This window comes from Oryx dammah, unplaced genomic scaffold, assembly GCF_014754425.2.
Source record: "Oryx dammah isolate SB20612 unplaced genomic scaffold, SCBI_Odam_1.1 HiC_scaffold_9, whole genome shotgun sequence".
In the NCBI taxonomy this organism is placed as follows: Eukaryota; Metazoa; Chordata; class Mammalia; order Artiodactyla; family Bovidae; genus Oryx; species Oryx dammah.
In genome coordinates, this window is record NW_024070193.1 from 17,873,919 (window position 1) to 17,891,846 (window position 17,928).

General features: G+C 39.7%; 1 protein-coding gene across 2 annotated transcripts in view; it reads right to left on the minus strand.

Moving 5' to 3' along the window:
- Positions 1-17,928, minus strand: part of CFAP20DC (CFAP20 domain containing) — a 263,974-nt gene that overhangs the window by 57,808 nt on the left and 188,238 nt on the right. For both annotated transcript variants that reach the window (XM_040246530.1, XM_040246529.1), the window contains one exon: positions 6,552-6,613. In XM_040246530.1, coding sequence (XP_040102464.1) covers positions 6,552-6,613 — 62 coding nt within the window. The remainder of the gene's footprint in view (positions 1-6,551; positions 6,614-17,928) is intronic.

Consider the following 17,928-nt stretch of genomic DNA (forward strand, 5'->3'; position numbering starts at 1 on the left):
GACTGTATATGCATATGTGGGTATGAGTACATATGATGTTAAGTCTCTGGAGTAGCTGCAGATATTTCACTGAAGCTAATGTGGCCATTTCACCTCCCTAAGGGCACTGTCACGTGCTTCTCTTGGTGGACTTGCACAGACACACGTCCCCCATCCCCGCTATGTTTGCACTATTTTGATCACAACAGCACTTAGTTCAGGAAATCAAGGGCTGACCTGCTTCTCACGTATTATTCAGAGCCTCTGCATACCAAGCTTTCAAGATTCAAGCTACATGCTTGTGTATCTAAGGGGGTAGACTCAGAGACTTATCTTTTCATTTCTTATTTTTTCAGTAGTCATTATCAGTATCTTTTAACTTTAAAATTTAATTTTAAAGTTCTGTGTTTTAGGATCTAAAGCATGGGATACATATAAGAAATATAATAAATATGAATCTTAAGAATCATTGCTTTGGAGAAGGCAATAGCAACCCACTCCAGTACTCTTGCCTGGAAAATCCCATGGACGGAGGAGCCTGGTGGGCTGCAGTCCATGGGGTCGCAAAGAGTTGGACATGACTGAGCGACTTCATCTTCACTTTTCACTTTCATGCACTGGAGAAGGAAATGGCAACCCACTCCAGTGTTCTTGTCTGGAGAATGCCAGGGACGGGGGAGCCTGGTGGGCTGCCGTCTCTGGGGTCGCACAGTTGGACATGACTGACTCGACTTAGCAGCAGCAGCATGCTGACCTCATAATTTTATCATCTTCTTTATTTATGACCCAGTGATGCCTTTTTGCCAATTCTCCAAGCTACTGGATTCATTTATGAGCAAAGAGTTAAGCCATGTAATCTCTAGGCTTTCTAAACAGCTATATAATTTTCTAGGGAACTGGTGAATAACCTGTTGGAAAATGGGATTGGTGGCATTTGATTTTTTGCTTTGAAATTTGACTTTTAGTTTTATTATGCAAAAGTGTAATTAATTTTTCCTAAATGAACAAACATTTAACTGGTTAAATGAAATATGCTGTCTGTTTAGTTGGTGGATTTTCTTATATTCTATTTTTGGGAATCAAATTTTAAAAGAGATATTTAAAATCATATACTACCACATCTAAACATTAATTAATATATTCAACATTATGAAGTATGTTTCCTATACAGGGCACTGTTCCCTTTAATAGTAAAATTGGTTTTCATATGGAAAGTCTATAATGAGTCCTATCAAAGTCACAGACTCATAATCTGGAAGTAACCCCAGATAGTTTGCAACTCAAATCCTTTCCTACACATGAGGGTGTTCTTGTTATTAGATGAGGTCTGAACAGATTGAGTATGGTTTCAGTGTGTCTGCCCTCTGATGCCCTCTTACAACACCTACCATCTTACTTGGGTTTCTCTTACCTTGGGCGTGAGGTATCTCTTCAAGACTGCTCCAGCAGACATACTGAAACCATACTCACAGAAAACTAGTCAATCTAATCACACTAGGACCACAGCCTTGTCTAACTCAATGAAACTAAACCATGTCCGCGGGACAACCCAAGACGGGCGGGTCATGGTGGAGAGGTCTGACAGAGTGTGGTCCACTGGAGAAGGGAATGGCAAACCACTTCAGTATTCTTGCCTTGAGAACCACATGAACAGTATGAAAAGGCAAAATGATAGGATATTGAAAAAGGAACTCCCCAGGTCAGTAGGTGCCCAATATGCTACTGGAGATCAGTGGAGAAATAACTCCAGAAAGAATGAAGGGATGGAGCCAAACCAAAACAATACCCAGCTGTGGATGTGACTGGTGATAGAAGCAAGGTCCGATGCTGTAAAGAGCAATACTGCATAGGAACCTGGAATGTCAGGTCCATGAATCAAGGCAAATTGGAAGTGGTCAAACAAGAGATGGCAAGAGTGAATGTCAACATTCTAGGAATCAGCGAACTAAAATGGACTGGAATGGGTGAATTTAACTCAGATGACCATTATATCTACTACTATGGGCAGGAATCCCTCAGAAGAAATGGAGTAGCCATCATGGTCAACAAGACAGTCTGAAATGCAGTACCTGGATGCAATCTAAAAATGACAGAATGATCTCTGTTCGTTTCCAAGGCAAACCATTCAATATCACAGTAATCCAAGTCTATGCCCCAAACAGTAATGCAGAAGAAGCTGAAGTTGAGCGGTTCTATGAAGACCTACAAGACTTTTTAGAACTAACACCCAAAAAAGATGTCCTTTTCATTATAGGGGGCTGGAATGCAAAAGCAGGAAGTCAAGAGACACCTGGAGTAACAGGCAAATTTGGCCTTGGAATGTGGAATGAAGCAGGGCAAAGGCTAATTCAGTTTTGCCAAGAAAATGCACTGGTCATAGCAAACACCCTCTTCCAACAACACAAGAGAAGACTCTACACATGGACATCACCAGATGGTCAACAACAAAATCAGACTGATTATATTCTTTGCAGCCAAAGATGGAGAAACTCTATACAGTCAACAAAAACAAGACTAGGAGCTGACTGTGGCTTAGATCATGAACTCCTTATTACCAAATTCAGACTTAAATGGAAGAAAGTAGGGAAAACCGCTAGACCATCCAGGTATGACCTAAATCAAATCCCTGATGATTATACAGTGGAAGTGAGAAATAGATTTAAGGGCCTAGATCTGATAGAGTACCTGATGAACTATGGAATGAGGTTTGTGACACTGTACAGGAGACAGGGATCAAGACCATCCCCGTGGAAAAGCAATGCAAAAAAGCAAAATGGCTGTGTGGGAAGGCCTTACTAACAGCTGAGAAAAGAAGAGAAGTGAAAAGCAAAGGAGAAAAGGAAAGATATAAGCATTTGAATGCAGAGTTCCAAAGAATAGCAAGAAGAGATAAGAAAGCCTTCTTCAGTGATCAATGCAAAGAAATAGAGGAAAACAACAGAATGGGAAAGACTAGAGATCTTTTCAAGAAAATTAGAGATACCAAGGGAACATTTCATGCAAAGATGGGCTCGATAAAGGACAGAAATGGTATGGACCTAACAGAAGCAGAAGATATTAAGAAGAGGTGGCAAGAATACACAGAAGAACCGTACAAAAAAGATCTTCATGACCCGGATAATCACGATGGTGTGATCACTCATCTAGAGCCAGACATCCTGGAATGTGAAGTCAAGTGGGCCTTAGAAAGCATCACTACGAACAAAGCTAGTGGAGGTGATGGCATTCCAGTTGAGCTATTTCAAATCCTGAAAGATGATGCTGTGAAAGTGCTGCACTCAATATGCCAGCAAATTTGGAAGACTCAGCAGTGGCCACAGGACTGGAAAAGATCAGTTTTCATTCCAATCCCAAAGAAAGGCAATGCAAAAGGATGCTCAAACTACCACACAATTGCACTCATCTCACATGCTGTTGCTGCTGCTAAGTCACGTCAGTCGTGTCCGACTCTGTGTGACCCCATAGACGGCAGCACACATGCTAGTAAAGTAATGCTCAAAATTCTCCAAGCCAGGCTTCAGCAATACGTGAACCATGAACTTCCTGATGTTCAAGCTGGTTTTAGAAAAGGCAGAGGAACCAGAGAAAAAATTGCCAACATCTGCTGGATCATGGAAAAAGCAAGAGAGTTCCAGAAAAACATCTATTTCTGCTTTATTGACTATGCCAAAGCCTTTGACTGTGTGGATCACAATCAACTGTGGAAGATTCTGAGAGAGATGGGAATACCAGACCACCTGACCTGCCTCTTGAGAAACCTGCATGCAGGTAAGGAAGCAACAGTTAGAACTGGACATGGAACAACAGACTGGTTCCAAATAGGAAAAGGAGTACATCAAGGCTGTATATTGTCACCCTACTTATTTAACTTATATGCAGAGTACATCATGAGAACGCTGGACTGGAAGAAACACAAGCTGGAATCAAGATTGCCGGGAGAAATATCAATCACCTCAGATATGCAGATGACACCACCTTTATGGCAGAAAGTGAAGAGCTAAAAAGCCTCTTGATGAAAGTGAAAGAGGAGAGCGAAAAAGTTGGCTTAAAGCTCAACATTCAGAAAACGAAGATCATGGCATCTGGTCCCATCACTTTATGGGAAATAGATGGGGAAACAGTGGAAACAGTGACAGACTTTATTTTTTTGGCTCCAAAATCACTGCAGATGGTGACTGCAGCCATGAAATAAAAAGACGCTTACTCCTTGGAAGAAAAGTTATAACCAACCTAGACAGCATATTAAAAAGCAGAGACATTACTTTGCCAACAAAGGTCCGTCTAGTCAAGGCTATGGTTCTTCCAGTAGTCATGTATGGATGTGAGAACTGGACTGTGAAGAAGGCTTAGCGCCAAAGAATTGATGCTTTTGAACTGTGGTGTTGGAGAAGACTCTTGAGAGTCCCTTGGACTGCAAGGAGATCCAACCAGTCCATTCTGAAGGAGATCAGCCCTGGGTGTTCTTTGGAAGGAATGATGCTAAAGCTGAAACTCCAGTACTTTGGCCACCTCATGCAAAGAGTTGACTCATTGGAAAAAACTTTGATGTTGGGAGGGATTGGGGGCAGGAGGAGAAGGGGACGACAGAGGATGAGATGGCTGGATGGCATCACTGACTTGATGGATGTGAATCTGAGTGAACTCCGGGAGTTGGTGATGGACAGGGAGGCCTGGCGTGCTGCGATTCATGGAGTTGCAAAGAGTCAGACATGACTGAGTGACTGAACTGAACTGAACTCAATAGGTTGAGAGGCTTGCCTGAGATCATACACTGGGTTAGTAGCAGAAGGAGGATGAAAACTAGGCCCCTGTTTTCCTTTCACTGAAACAAAATGCTCCACTATCTAACATAACTTTCTATCATGTTCATTTACTCAGCTTACAAGTTCTGACTATTATAATTTGGACCAAAGTTACACTTCCGGTTATCTTGAAAGTTTATTCATATAGCAATAGTCTATTGGTCAAATCTAGATGAGCTGCAAATTAGGAAAGACATATTCACATATCAAGAGAGAGCTATTTTGAAGAATTTTTAAACATCTTTCTATATACACTGAAATTAGTCTAATTTTCAACTCCTTATTATATCTATATATGATAGTGACATCTGCCTATGAGGTAAAATGCAAGAAAGACAGATTGAGTAAATAGACAACCAGAAACACTTAGAAGAGATTACTGATAAAGAATACTTACTCATGAACATTCTGGGCCCCATTAAAAGTCCTGTAAACCATGCAGATGGTTTTCTGGTAGCCATGTTAGCTTGACATGGCTTGGTTGGTTGGTTTTTCATTGCTGATTGGACCAGAAGTGAATACTTGGCCCCAGCTAGGCCAATCATATTCTTTCTCCAGGAAAGGAGGAACTGCGATTCAGGCATAGACTGTCAGCCTCAGCATTACTCTGAAAGGTAATATGTAAACTCAAGACAGCCATATGTGACTGAGAAGTAAAGAAAGCTGGTGCTTGGAAGAATGGAGCAGATCGGAAGAAGTAAGCAGAGATGGGGTATAGGATGCTGCCTACCTGCCTCTCTGCTTTCTAGTTCCCTATACAGATCCCTCCTGAGGCCTGGCTGCCCTTGGCTTCCAGGGTACAGCCCTGTATTCTTATTTAACAAATCCTTCCTGTCTGTTTCACTCAGGTGAGAGAGCTTGATAACGAGAAGCATTTAGATAATGAGTTGTACTGTAACAACTAAGATGCTGAGGGTGGAGCTCACAACAGACTGGTTTTCAGTAAATTACTAGTATTTAATAAACAGTAATAAAGTGATATTGAATTATATGGATAAACTGTCAATAGCTTATTTATTTTTTAAAACCCATATAATATTACATATATTTCAAAACTTGAATTTAGATACACTTATCTCTAATGAGCCTAATAAAATAAGGTTCTTCTATGTTGACAAGTGACTTGTATCCATGACATTTTTGAAATAATGAAATTATTTTGACATTATGAACTTAGTAATTATGAAAAAGATAACAGCCATTTGAACTCACATAAGCTATCTTGATGAACATAAAAGCACCAGGTGATACAAAGATTCATGTCTAAAATGCACTGAACATCAAGTACCTATTAAGATGAAATATATACGCAAACAGAATAATACTGAGTAAATGAACACTTAAAGAGAGTTTGTTATGTTGTCAGGAACTGTGCTAAGGATTTTTCAAATATTCCCAAAATACTGCTGAGGTAATTATTATGCCTGAATTACTTTGACTTAAAGGACTTTCTCAAAGTCCCCCAGCTAGTAAAAGGCAGAAGTGCCATATAAATCTAGTTACACTATTAGCCATGACAACATAGTTTGATTAAGAAGAGTAGACTAAACTAAAACTTCTAACAAAACAACTCTGTAAGCTCTTCAGAAGTTTGGAAAACAATTTTAAGAAACCAAGAAAAATGGACAGTCAGTCCCTATATAATCACCCGTGGTGGATTCATGTTGATGTATGGCAAAACCAATACAATATTGTAAAGTAATTAGCCTCCAATTAAAATAAATAAATTTAAATTAAAAAAAATAAATTTAGCTTATTAATGATTCTTACCGGGGGTTAGAAGGAGAAGGTGGGTTCATTTCTTTCTGATAGTGATGGCCCTGGTTGACAGGCTGTAAAAGACAAAACATTTCTGAGGTACTAATCAGCATAATGCTCTTTATATAAACTTTCACATGCACTCTCACTACGTTTTTTCCTGAGAAACAACCTGCAAGAAGGTTTATTTTACGAAGAGTTGAAGGTTGTTTGGGAGATCCAGGAAGTAACAAAGTGGTATATGAGGGAAAGCAGAGGTTATTTGAATGGCCAGTCACTGGATTAGACAGCATCTATCCATCTAGTCAAGGCTATGGTTTTTCCAGTGCTCATGTATGGATGTGAGAGTTGGACTGTGAAGAAGGCTGAGCAGCGAAGAACTGATGCTTTTGAACTGTGGTGTTGGAGAAGACTCTTGAGAGTCCCTTGGACTGCAAGGAGATCCAACCAGTCCATTCTGAAGGAGATCAGCCCTGGGATTTCTTTGGAAGGAATGATGCTAAAGCTGAAACTCCAGTACTTTGGCCACCTCATGTGAAGAGCTGACTCATTGGAAAAAACTCTGATGCTGGGATGGATTGGGGGCAGGAGGAGAAGAGGATGACAGAGAATGAGATGGCTGGATGGCATCACTGACTCAATGGATGTGAATCTGAGTGAACTCCGGGAGTTGGTGATGGACAGGGAGGCCTAGCGTGCTGCGATTCATGGATTCGCAAAGAGTCGGACATGACTAAGCGACTGAACTGAACTGAACTGATAGTGTAATTAAAGTTCATGTGTGGAATTCTCCTCTTTGTGGAGTTTTTACACTGTTAACAAAGGTTGCTCCTTTGTTAACAGTGTAAAAAAACAAAATGTCTCCTGGAACTAATGCTGCATAGCAAATATGAGCAATGGACTGGAGACTCAGAGATATGGAATATACATATATTTATATCTCAATGTTACTAAATTTGCAAGGATAATATCTATTTTCATTATTAGATATAGCATATACATATATTTATATCCCAATGTTACTAAATTTGCAAGGACAGTGGCTACTTTCATTTTTGAAATTGCACATATAAATCTTAGGTCAAGGCAGTCAGTTTCCCCTAGCATAATAGAACCTCAAGCATTAATCACAGAACCAAAAGAACTGACTGATACCAATACTTAACAAAAATATGAAATCAGAATTTTCTCCTTCACAAGAAATCTTTAAGTTACTACCTTTTTCAAAACATAGCTAAACAACTACATTTCATGTAAGCCTTAAACACTTGCCTCCAATGTAACTTGATATTTTTCCTTTGTTCTATAAAGGGAGAAAATTCCATTATATCTGATAGAAATTCTTTGTGAACATCTCCTCAAAGTATTTCTTTTATGTGGTTAGCAACCATATAATTCTAATATGAAAACCATTTTTAACATTCTCATTTCATCACAATTTGGAATTTGGTATACATTTCTGAATTGCATTCGAAGGACTTCTGTTACTACCTTACTTAACGGGGTTGATGTTAAGGTTTCTCAGCCATAATGTGGCCCCACAGTGCTGACCCCAGCTGAAGGAAACAGTGTGGCAATGATGCCTGTACATGAAAGGCACATTTCCTTATTTCCCACATATTCCTTAATTTAATGGGTCCTAAAATATTAATGACATGGGTGATGGGAATTCTTTAAACTGTCTTTCTCTATACATAATCTCTTGGAAGTGTTTCTTTAAATCAAACACCCTGTCTGATAATCACAGTCATTTAGCCTATCTGTGATGCACCATGAATTTAAATGTGCTCAGATAGTTTGGTAATTGAACCAATATCAATACATCACCATTTCAGTAATAAGAAAAACAGCTGGGAGAACAGTAGAAGGAAAAACATATCACAAGACATATTTGATCTCACAGGAGAAATAAGACTTCCAGCACTTTGCAAGTAAAATTTAGTACTATGATTTAGGCTTTATTATTTCACAGCAAAAAAGGAATTAGTAAGCAAAGGGCCTAACAGGTTCTCTAGACCAACTCACAGTGGTGTAGAAATACTCCCAGTAATATATTCATTAGTATTCATCCAGAATTTCAGCTGTACTCGGGCCTCTAGTGAATGGATCTCCGCCTATTTACTTTTTGAAGCATTTAAATAACTCTCTAAGCATCACAGTTCTGCTATTCAGATAAATTTCCATTTTCCTAATTTTATGCTGTTAATTCTATTTTACACCTGTCCCACAACTCCCTTCTTCCAAATGACTCACTCCACTCTCTGGAGAATAGAAATGGTTACAGAATGCTATTTGGTTTGTGACTGAGTTCTCACTTAGACTATACAGACTGCCCTTCCATGTTTGCTCATGTTTCTATAAAACAGACACAATGATAAAAGGAGTAAAAAAAAAAAATACACTAACATAAAAGATTCACATTCACAGTGATTTTAAAGTGTAAGAAAACTGAGAAATAATCAGTGTAAACTTTTTGAAGTAATAAGGACTACTGACATGAATAGACAGAAAGGTAAATTTTAAAAATTCAGTTAAAAATAATTGCAAGGTGGTGGAACCAGGTCTGAATACCCAATTCTTTAACTTAATTTTTACTATTCAAAACTAAGTTTTTACCCCCAAATGTTTTATTTAAATTTAATAATAGCATATCATGGTAAAGCATTCTGACCCATACATGCAACTGCTAAAACTGACACAAACCCCAACTGCTAATGACTCTGTTGGGGAAGGATCCAAGTCTTGCTTTCAGGGGGGTGCGATACAAAGTTGGGTGGCCTCAGTTCCCTCTCTGTACATGTCTTCTAATTTCATAATCACGTTCAGGGATAGGAAGGGATTATGGCAATGATGCAGCTAAAAAGCTCCTTTAAGATATTTCAGTTCCCATACTTTGCTTTTAATGCTTTCTAAAGGCAGAGCTTTCACTTCAATGATGTCTTTTTGTTTTCCCGGCCCACATCAGAATGGCCTAATTGTTTCTAACAGTTCTCTGAACATGATGGGGGTGGAGGCAGGGTTAACAGATGAACTGTCTGAAGCCAAACATCCCCATCCCCAAATGGAATAGATATGCTTCTGTACATGTGCAACAGTAAGCCAATTTTGACTACTTCTAGGTAGGGAACATTCCATGAAAGCACCAGTTAAAAAAAAAGATCATTTTTTAAATTTTGGAATTCAGCAAGAAGCAGCAGAGGAATAATAACGAACACCTGCAAATGACCAGTCCAGGGAATTCTCCAGGCCAGAATACTGGAGAGGGTAGCCCTTCCCTTCTCCAGGGAATCTTCCCAACCCAGGGATGGAACCTCGGTCTCTCGCACTGCTGGCGGATTCTTTACCAGCTGAGCCACAAGGGAAGCCCTACAAATAACCAAGACAACAATAATAATAGTAGTAACTGATTATTTATTGAGCACTTACTCTGTGTTAAATCCTTGTTGGACTTCCGTGGTGGCTCAGAACGTAAAGCATCTGCCTACAGTGCGGGAGACCCAGATTCAATCTCTGGGTTGGGAAGATCTCCTGGAGTATTCTCCAGTATTCTTACCTGGAAGATCCCATGGATGGAGGAGCCTGGTAGGCTACAGTCTGTGGGGTTGCAAAGAATGGGACACAACTGAGTTACTTTACTTTCACTTTTTCCAATTTTTTCACAATTCTATGAAATAGATAGGATTAACAAGTGCATCTAAAGGAGGAGGAAATAGGACTCTGTAAGCATTTCTGTTCTCCAGAGGGTGGAGTGATCATTTGGAAGAAGGGGGTGTTAACCTAAGGTCATGCCAGTCAGGAAATAGTGGGGCCAGAATTTGAGCCCATCCAGTCTCATTCGTCAGTTTACCCTCTTCATCAGTAAGCTGCAGGGCTTAATCTAGCTCAGAGGTTCACTTAAATCAGTACATAAATAAGGTTTGCATAACAAATATGACAAACGCAGTTCAGTTAATGGCAGGAAGAAAAAGTGGTCCTGAAATACATGTATGTGATATATGTAGGACTATCTCCTTACCATAAATTAAATTCATTTGATTTCATTCTTATGACATGTAACTATATATTTAAAATCAAAGAAAATGTTTTGCCACATTGCTTAATTTGGGACAACATAAGATAAAACAGACAATCCTCTAAGAACGAGAAAAGTTTATTTCATGAGGTGACTTTCATAGTCATTAAACACAGAACAACTCGCACATTTTAATATTTTCTCCTGACAGCAGATATTACACTGACTTCAATATTAGTTTTAGTCTATCATTTCTATAGTGGTATAAAGAACAGCTTGCTCATCTGATTTATCTGCAGCTTAGCACAATCAACCACTTAATGGTTTTAGTTCAGGAGGATTAAAAGAAAACTCATTATACCCAAAGAGAGCTGCGAAGTTAATGAATCTGTAGATCAGGACAAAGTAAGACCTATTAACTAGAAAGAGCCTGAAATACTAGTTTACTACATACTGTACACAGAACAGCCAGCAACCATCGCGAAAAACACTATACGTCTAGGAGCCTAGGAATGGAACCGATCCAGAAACTTGGGACCTTGTCCTCTGGGTGGCGCTGTTGCTATGCACTCGAGTCGGGAAAACACCACGCATGAAATGAACTGCCACTGAGCACTAGAAGCTCTGCTTTTCCATGATCAAGCTACTAGACGTTTTGGGGTGAGGGAGAGAAGTGAAGGCTAAATTAAAGAACAGGAGATAAGATAATCCTGTCATGTTAAAAGGTAAAGGAAATATTTTTCTGTTGTTATGTTAAAACCTATGAAAATGGCAAAAAAATGTTGCAAGGTTAATCAAGACCATAAATAACCTCTCAGAACTTCACCATATGCTTGCAATTTTATTAAGTGCATTTTGCCTCATTTTTCTCCAAATATTATGCTCTGCAGTATGCCGCGTTGATGGATGCATGCGAAGATTTTTTTTTTTAAACAAGCTGAGGAGACTTATGTGCTTGATATTAGGTCATGGGAATTAACTTAGAGGAAGGATGGCTTTGAGGCATCTGCTTACAAAGTATCACATGAGGCATGCTTTTCTTCAATTTAGATTAGAGGCAGGACAGAGAAATAACGAAACATTGGAACAATGAGTTAAGTCAAGCCCTGAGGGGTCAGTCTGAATGCTAAGCTCACAGCAAAATAAGCACACCAGAATCTCAGCCCACCCTTACAGCCTTCAGTGGTCACAAAAAGAGAAAAAATCCTAGCAATCTTTTCTGATCACTCAAGTGGTCCTTTGAGGAGAGCATCTTTGGGGGAGCAGCAAATCACAGTTAGTGTGAGCTCATTATCTGAGGCACCAAGCACACACACTCCAAGCACACGATCAATTCCCACCATGCCCACACGATGACGGGCCTCTACAATTCCCATTTTATAGGTGATCATGCTAGCAAAAGGCAGAGCTGGGGTTTGAGACCAGGTTGGCTGACAGAGAGTCTAAATTATTTTGGTTGTCACTTTTTCCATTAACAGCTATTCCTCTTCCTGAAAAGGAACCACATACCACATATACATACACACACAGACACACACACACTCCTCAAGACATAGCTTTATGCTCCTATCAGTCAAAATCCTTCACCAAAATAAAATTCACTTAAGAATCCATTATAACTAACTCTAGCTCTCTTCCAAAGGCTGCCTAGAGCCCAGTTTTTCAATAAATCTCATGAGGGCTACTCCTAACAGAACCTTCCAAAATTGATTACTTGCAGCCTGGTTTCCACAGAAGTTGAAAAGTATTGTTTTAATTGAATTTGGTTCTAAGTTAGAAACTTTGAAAAATTTGTCTGTCAAATGCCAATGGATTTCTCAGTAGGTTTGATTTATTTAGCAAGAGATGCCTACAAAAGCCAATTTGCTATGAGAAATATGGTTACACTTAATTATACTTTTAAACGATTAACTTATTATAACTAAACACTTTTATTTTTTTTTAATTTATTTATTTATTTTTAATTTAAACACTTTTAAAATAGTACATATTACTCTGAACTGCACAGATGCTGAGGAAAGCTGAGAAGCCAAAGCTTGCAGTAAACACAACAGAGTTAAAGACTTGTTTTACTCTCTGTAGGCTTCCTGGTTTGACTGCAATGTGTATGAAGTCATTAAGTAAAGATGCCAAACTGAATGTGACCTGCCTAAATTTTCTTTCTAAACTACTATCACCAAGCCTTGCCCAAAGGGAGATTTTTCCTTTTTGTGTGTATTTAATATCCATTTATTAAATCTTGAATGTAAAATACTACCAGCATCATTCAGGACTTATTTAAGCAAAGTACAGCTGATGTTTATTTTGGAATTTTGATTAAACTACCTTAGAGTAAAAAAGGAATCTTTTAATATTACTGACTGATTTACTCAACCAAATAACTAACAACCAGCGCTGAGTGTGACCTCATGCTAGGCCCTGTGCTCAGCACAGTCCTGCCTTCAAGGAGCTCAGAACCAGGCTCGAGGGATGCTGATGACAGTGGTTACCTGATGTGCTAAGTGTTATCACCAAAGATTGGGAGCCAGAGAAGAAAGAAAATAATTCTATGTAGGAGAGAGGGTTTCATGAAGATGGGACATTTGAGTTGGGCCTTCAAACACAGGAGTGTTCAAGGTAGAGAAGAGGGAAGGAGGGTCTCCAGGCAGAGAAGAGGATATGGGTAATGGCATCGCTAACAGAATGTGGACAAAAGGCAGGGCCATGATGTGTGAGCTGCAGTGTAGCTGGAGGAAGCAGCAGTGTTGTTGGGTCAGGGGTGGGCAGTGATTATGAGGGAAGCAAAAATTCAAGTCCTGTTTGAGGTAATGGAGGAAAAAAGGTACTAAGAGGAAGTAATCATGTTAAAGGAGACAATTGATTTTGCTCCTTTTCAGAACCTGAAATTCCTTTTCTCCTCTCTTTATGTGATGAGCTTACACTCATTCTCTGGCTTACCTGCAGCCTTCTCTGTGAAAAAATCCCTGAAACCAACAAGTAGAATTAATTATTCCCTCGCACGTGTTCCCTCATCTCTTTATCTTATTATCACTCTCTTGTTATCATAATAATGATATCCTATTATCACTCTCTTACAGTGAGCTGTTTACCTCCAATATGGTGAGTATCTCAAGACTTTTCAGTTCAGTTCAGTCACTCTTTCGTGTCTGACTCTTTGCGACCCCATGAATTGCAGCATGCCAGGCCTCCCTGTCCATCACCAATGCCCAAAGTTTACTCAAACTCATGTCCATTAAGTCAGTGATGCCATCCAACCATCTCATCCTCTGTCATTCCCTTCTCCTCTAGCCTTCAATCTTTGCCAGCATCAGGGTCTTTTCAAATGAGTCAGCTCTTTGCACCAGGTGGCCAAAGTATTGGAGTTTCAGCTTCAGTCCTTTCAATGAACACTCAGGACTGATTTCCTTTAGGATGCACTGGTTGGATCTCCTTGCAGTCCAAGGGACTCGCGAGAGTCTTCTCCAACACTGCATTTCAAATGCATCAATTCTTTGGCACTCAGCTTTCCTTATAGTCCAACTCTCACATCCATACATGACTACTGGAAAAATCATAGCCTTGACTAGACGGACCTTTGTTGACAAAGTAACGTCTCTGCTTTTTAATACGCTGTCTAGGTTGGTCATAACTTTCCTCCAAGGAGTAAGCATCTTTTAATTTCATGGCTGCAGTCACCATCTGAAGTGATTTTGGAGCCCCCCAAAGTAAAGTCTGACACTGTTTCCACTGTTTCCCCAACTATTTGCCATGAAGTGATGGGACCAGATGCCGTGATCTTCGTTTTCTGAATGCTGAGCTTTAAGCCAACTTTTTCACTCTCCTCTTTCACTTTCATCAAGAGGCTCTTTAGTTCCTCTTCACTTTCTGCCATAAGGGTGGTGTCATCTGCATATCTGAGGTGATTGATATTTCTCCCGGCAATCTTGATTCCAGCTTGTGCTTCTTCCAATCCAGCGTTTCTCATGAGGTACTCTGCATATAAGTTAAATAAGCAGGGTGACAAAATACAGTCTTGATGTACTCCTTTTCCTATTTGGAACCAGTCTGTTGTTCCATGTCCAGTTCTGATTGTTGCTTCCTGACCTGCATACAGATTTCTCAAGAGGCAGGTCAGGTGGTCTGGTATTCCCATCTCTTTCAGAATTTTCCACAGTTTATTGTAATCCACACAGTCAAAGGCTTTGACATAGTCAATAAAGCAGAAATAGATGTTTTTCTGGAACTCTCTTGCTTTTTTGATGATCCAGCAGATGTTGGCCAAGGGCAGACAGACTGAAAACCACCATCACAGAAAACTAACCAATCTACTCACATGGACCACAGCCTTGTCTAACTCAATGAAACTATGAGCCATGCCGTGTAGGGCCACCCAAGGCGACAGGTCATGGTGGAGAGTTCTGACAAAATGTGGACCATTGGAGAAGGGAATGGCAAACTACTTCAGCATTTTTGCCTTGAGAACCCCATGAATAGTATGAACAGTATCTCAAGGGTGAGGAAAGACTTGTTTGTATCCCCAGCACAGTCCACAGAAGATTGTACCACTCAGAAAATATGTGGGATGAATTAATGTGGGACAGACAAGCTAGGCTGCGGTGAGTGTTAGCATGGAGATAATCCTGGCTCTTGTGACGGAAAGGAAGCTACCTCTGTCAGTGAGCCTGGAGGAGGATTACAGAAGGTTTTGGAGCTGAGTCTTAAGAGATAAACTGGTACAAGGTACAAGGATGCATGCAAAGTGCCTTTAGCGGATTACCACTGGGATTAAAGCATGGAGAGAAAGGTGGAGAGCAGTGAGAGATGATCCTGGAGAGGGGCAGGTCTCAGATCATGGTGGGGGGACTGTGTATGCCAGGCTAAAGAGGCAATGAGGAGTTACAAAAGGGCTTCATGTAGGGATGAGATCATATCAGATTCATAGCAGCATGAGTCATAATGACAATAATAATGACAACTAATCTTAATTTATTAATTGCTTATCATGTCTCAGACACAGTGCCATGTGCTTGACAAGGTCACAGCTTGGATGTGAACCTTGGCAATTTGACTTCAGAGCCTATGCTCCTAACTACCACGCTATAGTGCTTGGATTGCAGGCACCTTAGTATTAGGAAACTGATGAGGGAATTTGTATAAGATATGAAATACCAAAGCTACGGTATTAGATGAAGTAAAGTGAAGTCACTCAGTTGTGTCCGACTCTTTGAGACCCTATGGACTGTAACCTGCCAGGCTCCTCCATCCATGGGATTTTCCAGGCAAGAATACTGGATTGTGTTGCCATTTCCTTCTCCAGCGGATCTTCCTGACCCAGGGATTGAACCCGGGTCTCCCACACTGCAGGCAGACTCACTTTTGATGTGAGCATGGTATTAGATAGGGAGGGTTAAGAGGTAAAAAGGAGAGGGGATTCTCAGGATTTGGAGACCAATTGGGTGTGGTAAATGAAGGGGTGGCAGAAGTGGAGATGTCTCTCAAATTTCTGGCTTGAGTGTCAGTGTGGAAGATGGTGCCTTTACTGTGACAAAGGAAAGCAGGATATCACTGTGATGAAGTTATGTCTTCTTCCATCGCTTCTTTTTCATTGCCCTGGTACCACTTCTAAAAAGAAAATCATGAGCTCCCAGAAAAGACCACAGTAGTTCTTATAAATTGCTCTATTTAGACTCTATACGAGCAACAAGATGCAGAATTCATTAAGGAATGCAATTTTCCATTTGTTGATAGTTCCAATATTGAAATAGACTGAGTTTGATGGAATAATAAATATATCTTATGAATACCAAGGGTAGGTTTTTCAATTATTTTCTCTGTCTAAAAAAATAGACTGTTTTCAATTTCTTATTTGGTCAACTAGAGGGGCTATTAAGTTCATTACCAATGGTTATTTTCAGCTGTAGACTTTTAGAGCAAAGTAGTTGTGAGGCATGGGGACTTCAGTCCTTGCCACAACAGGACAGTGCTGGGGACATGGTATCCAGGGCAACTAAGAGTTCAGCCTTTTCAGTCTTGAATAATCACTTTCCAGCTTGCCGTTTGTAATGCTGGGTCTCTGAGCTACTTCATGACAGAATGAGTTTGTTCAGAAGGCCACTATTCTCTTTGTTACTTTTGGTTTAAATGGCTGCTAAGAAATATTTTATAAGAAAGGCAGTATTTCCATTCCACCGTAAATTGCATTGGCAAAAATCTGCAACTTACTCTTCTGTTCTTAGCTCTGGCTATCAGGGTACTCTGAGTAACCAGCACACAGGGGTATGTTTTTCTGGGTGGGTAGGTACTCTTTGGGCCCAAGGTTGCTTGAAGTGTTATGTATGCTTGATCATTCAGTTTAATGAAAACACAGCTAAATAAGGCAAGACCAACTTGGAGAGTGGTCAAGGTGGTAAAAAGAATACTAAAGAAAAACTAATATCATCGCCCCCACCACCCCTTATCCTTAGAACCAATTTGTATTCCTCATCTGTGATTAGGAAGTTCTCTCTAGAGTAGAAATCGCAACTTCTGCTAGATATTCATAGCACTCATTTGACAATTAAGTCACATATCAAGAAGTCAATACCATGGAAGCTAGAAGCTTAGAACTGAGAATCATGCCAAACTAGTTCTGTGTCACTTTACTCAAGAGTCTGTTTTCTCAACTGAAAAAGGGAACTCAATAGCGCGTACCACATAGGATAGCAGCAAGGAGTAAGTGAGAAACACAAGGGCTAGTGTCAGGGCCACTGAGATTTCTAAGAGCTACAAAGAAGGTGGAGATCTGGAAAAAAGAACTGCTTTAAAATAGAAAATGAAAACTTAAAAATTGATATTTAACTCAATACTTAAAACATAACTTATCCACTGTTAATTACACTTAAACTTAACCTTTCTTTATGTTATTTTATATAAGCATGAATCAAAGGTGCTTACAGTTTTATATTTTCTTTCAAAAATTGTCTGGTAAAAAACTATATTTACTACTGGATTTGAAAGTGCATTTTAATATGTTTGATCTGATATTGAATGTAGCATTATAAGTAAATGTTTGTTCGGTCTATGGAGATCTTAAATGCTTTTAGGTTCTTAAAGAAATGGCAGCTCTAATTACCATTATTATTATAATGATTTTATTCTTCTGCCCCATGACATTTCTTACATTGTGACTGACTGTTCTGTGAATGTTTCTGCTTTGTCTTTTCAATTAAACCATAAGATCCATGAGGATTGTACTGAAGAATAGATGGAGTATAATCACTTGGATTTGTTCTGGGCTCTACCACTGAGCAGGTATGGAAGCTTGAGTCCAGACTTTAGTTTCTTCAACTGAAAAACAGACAGACAGAGGCCTGCTCCAGGCCACCTGCTACTCTACAGAGAAAATGAAGGGCCTCATTT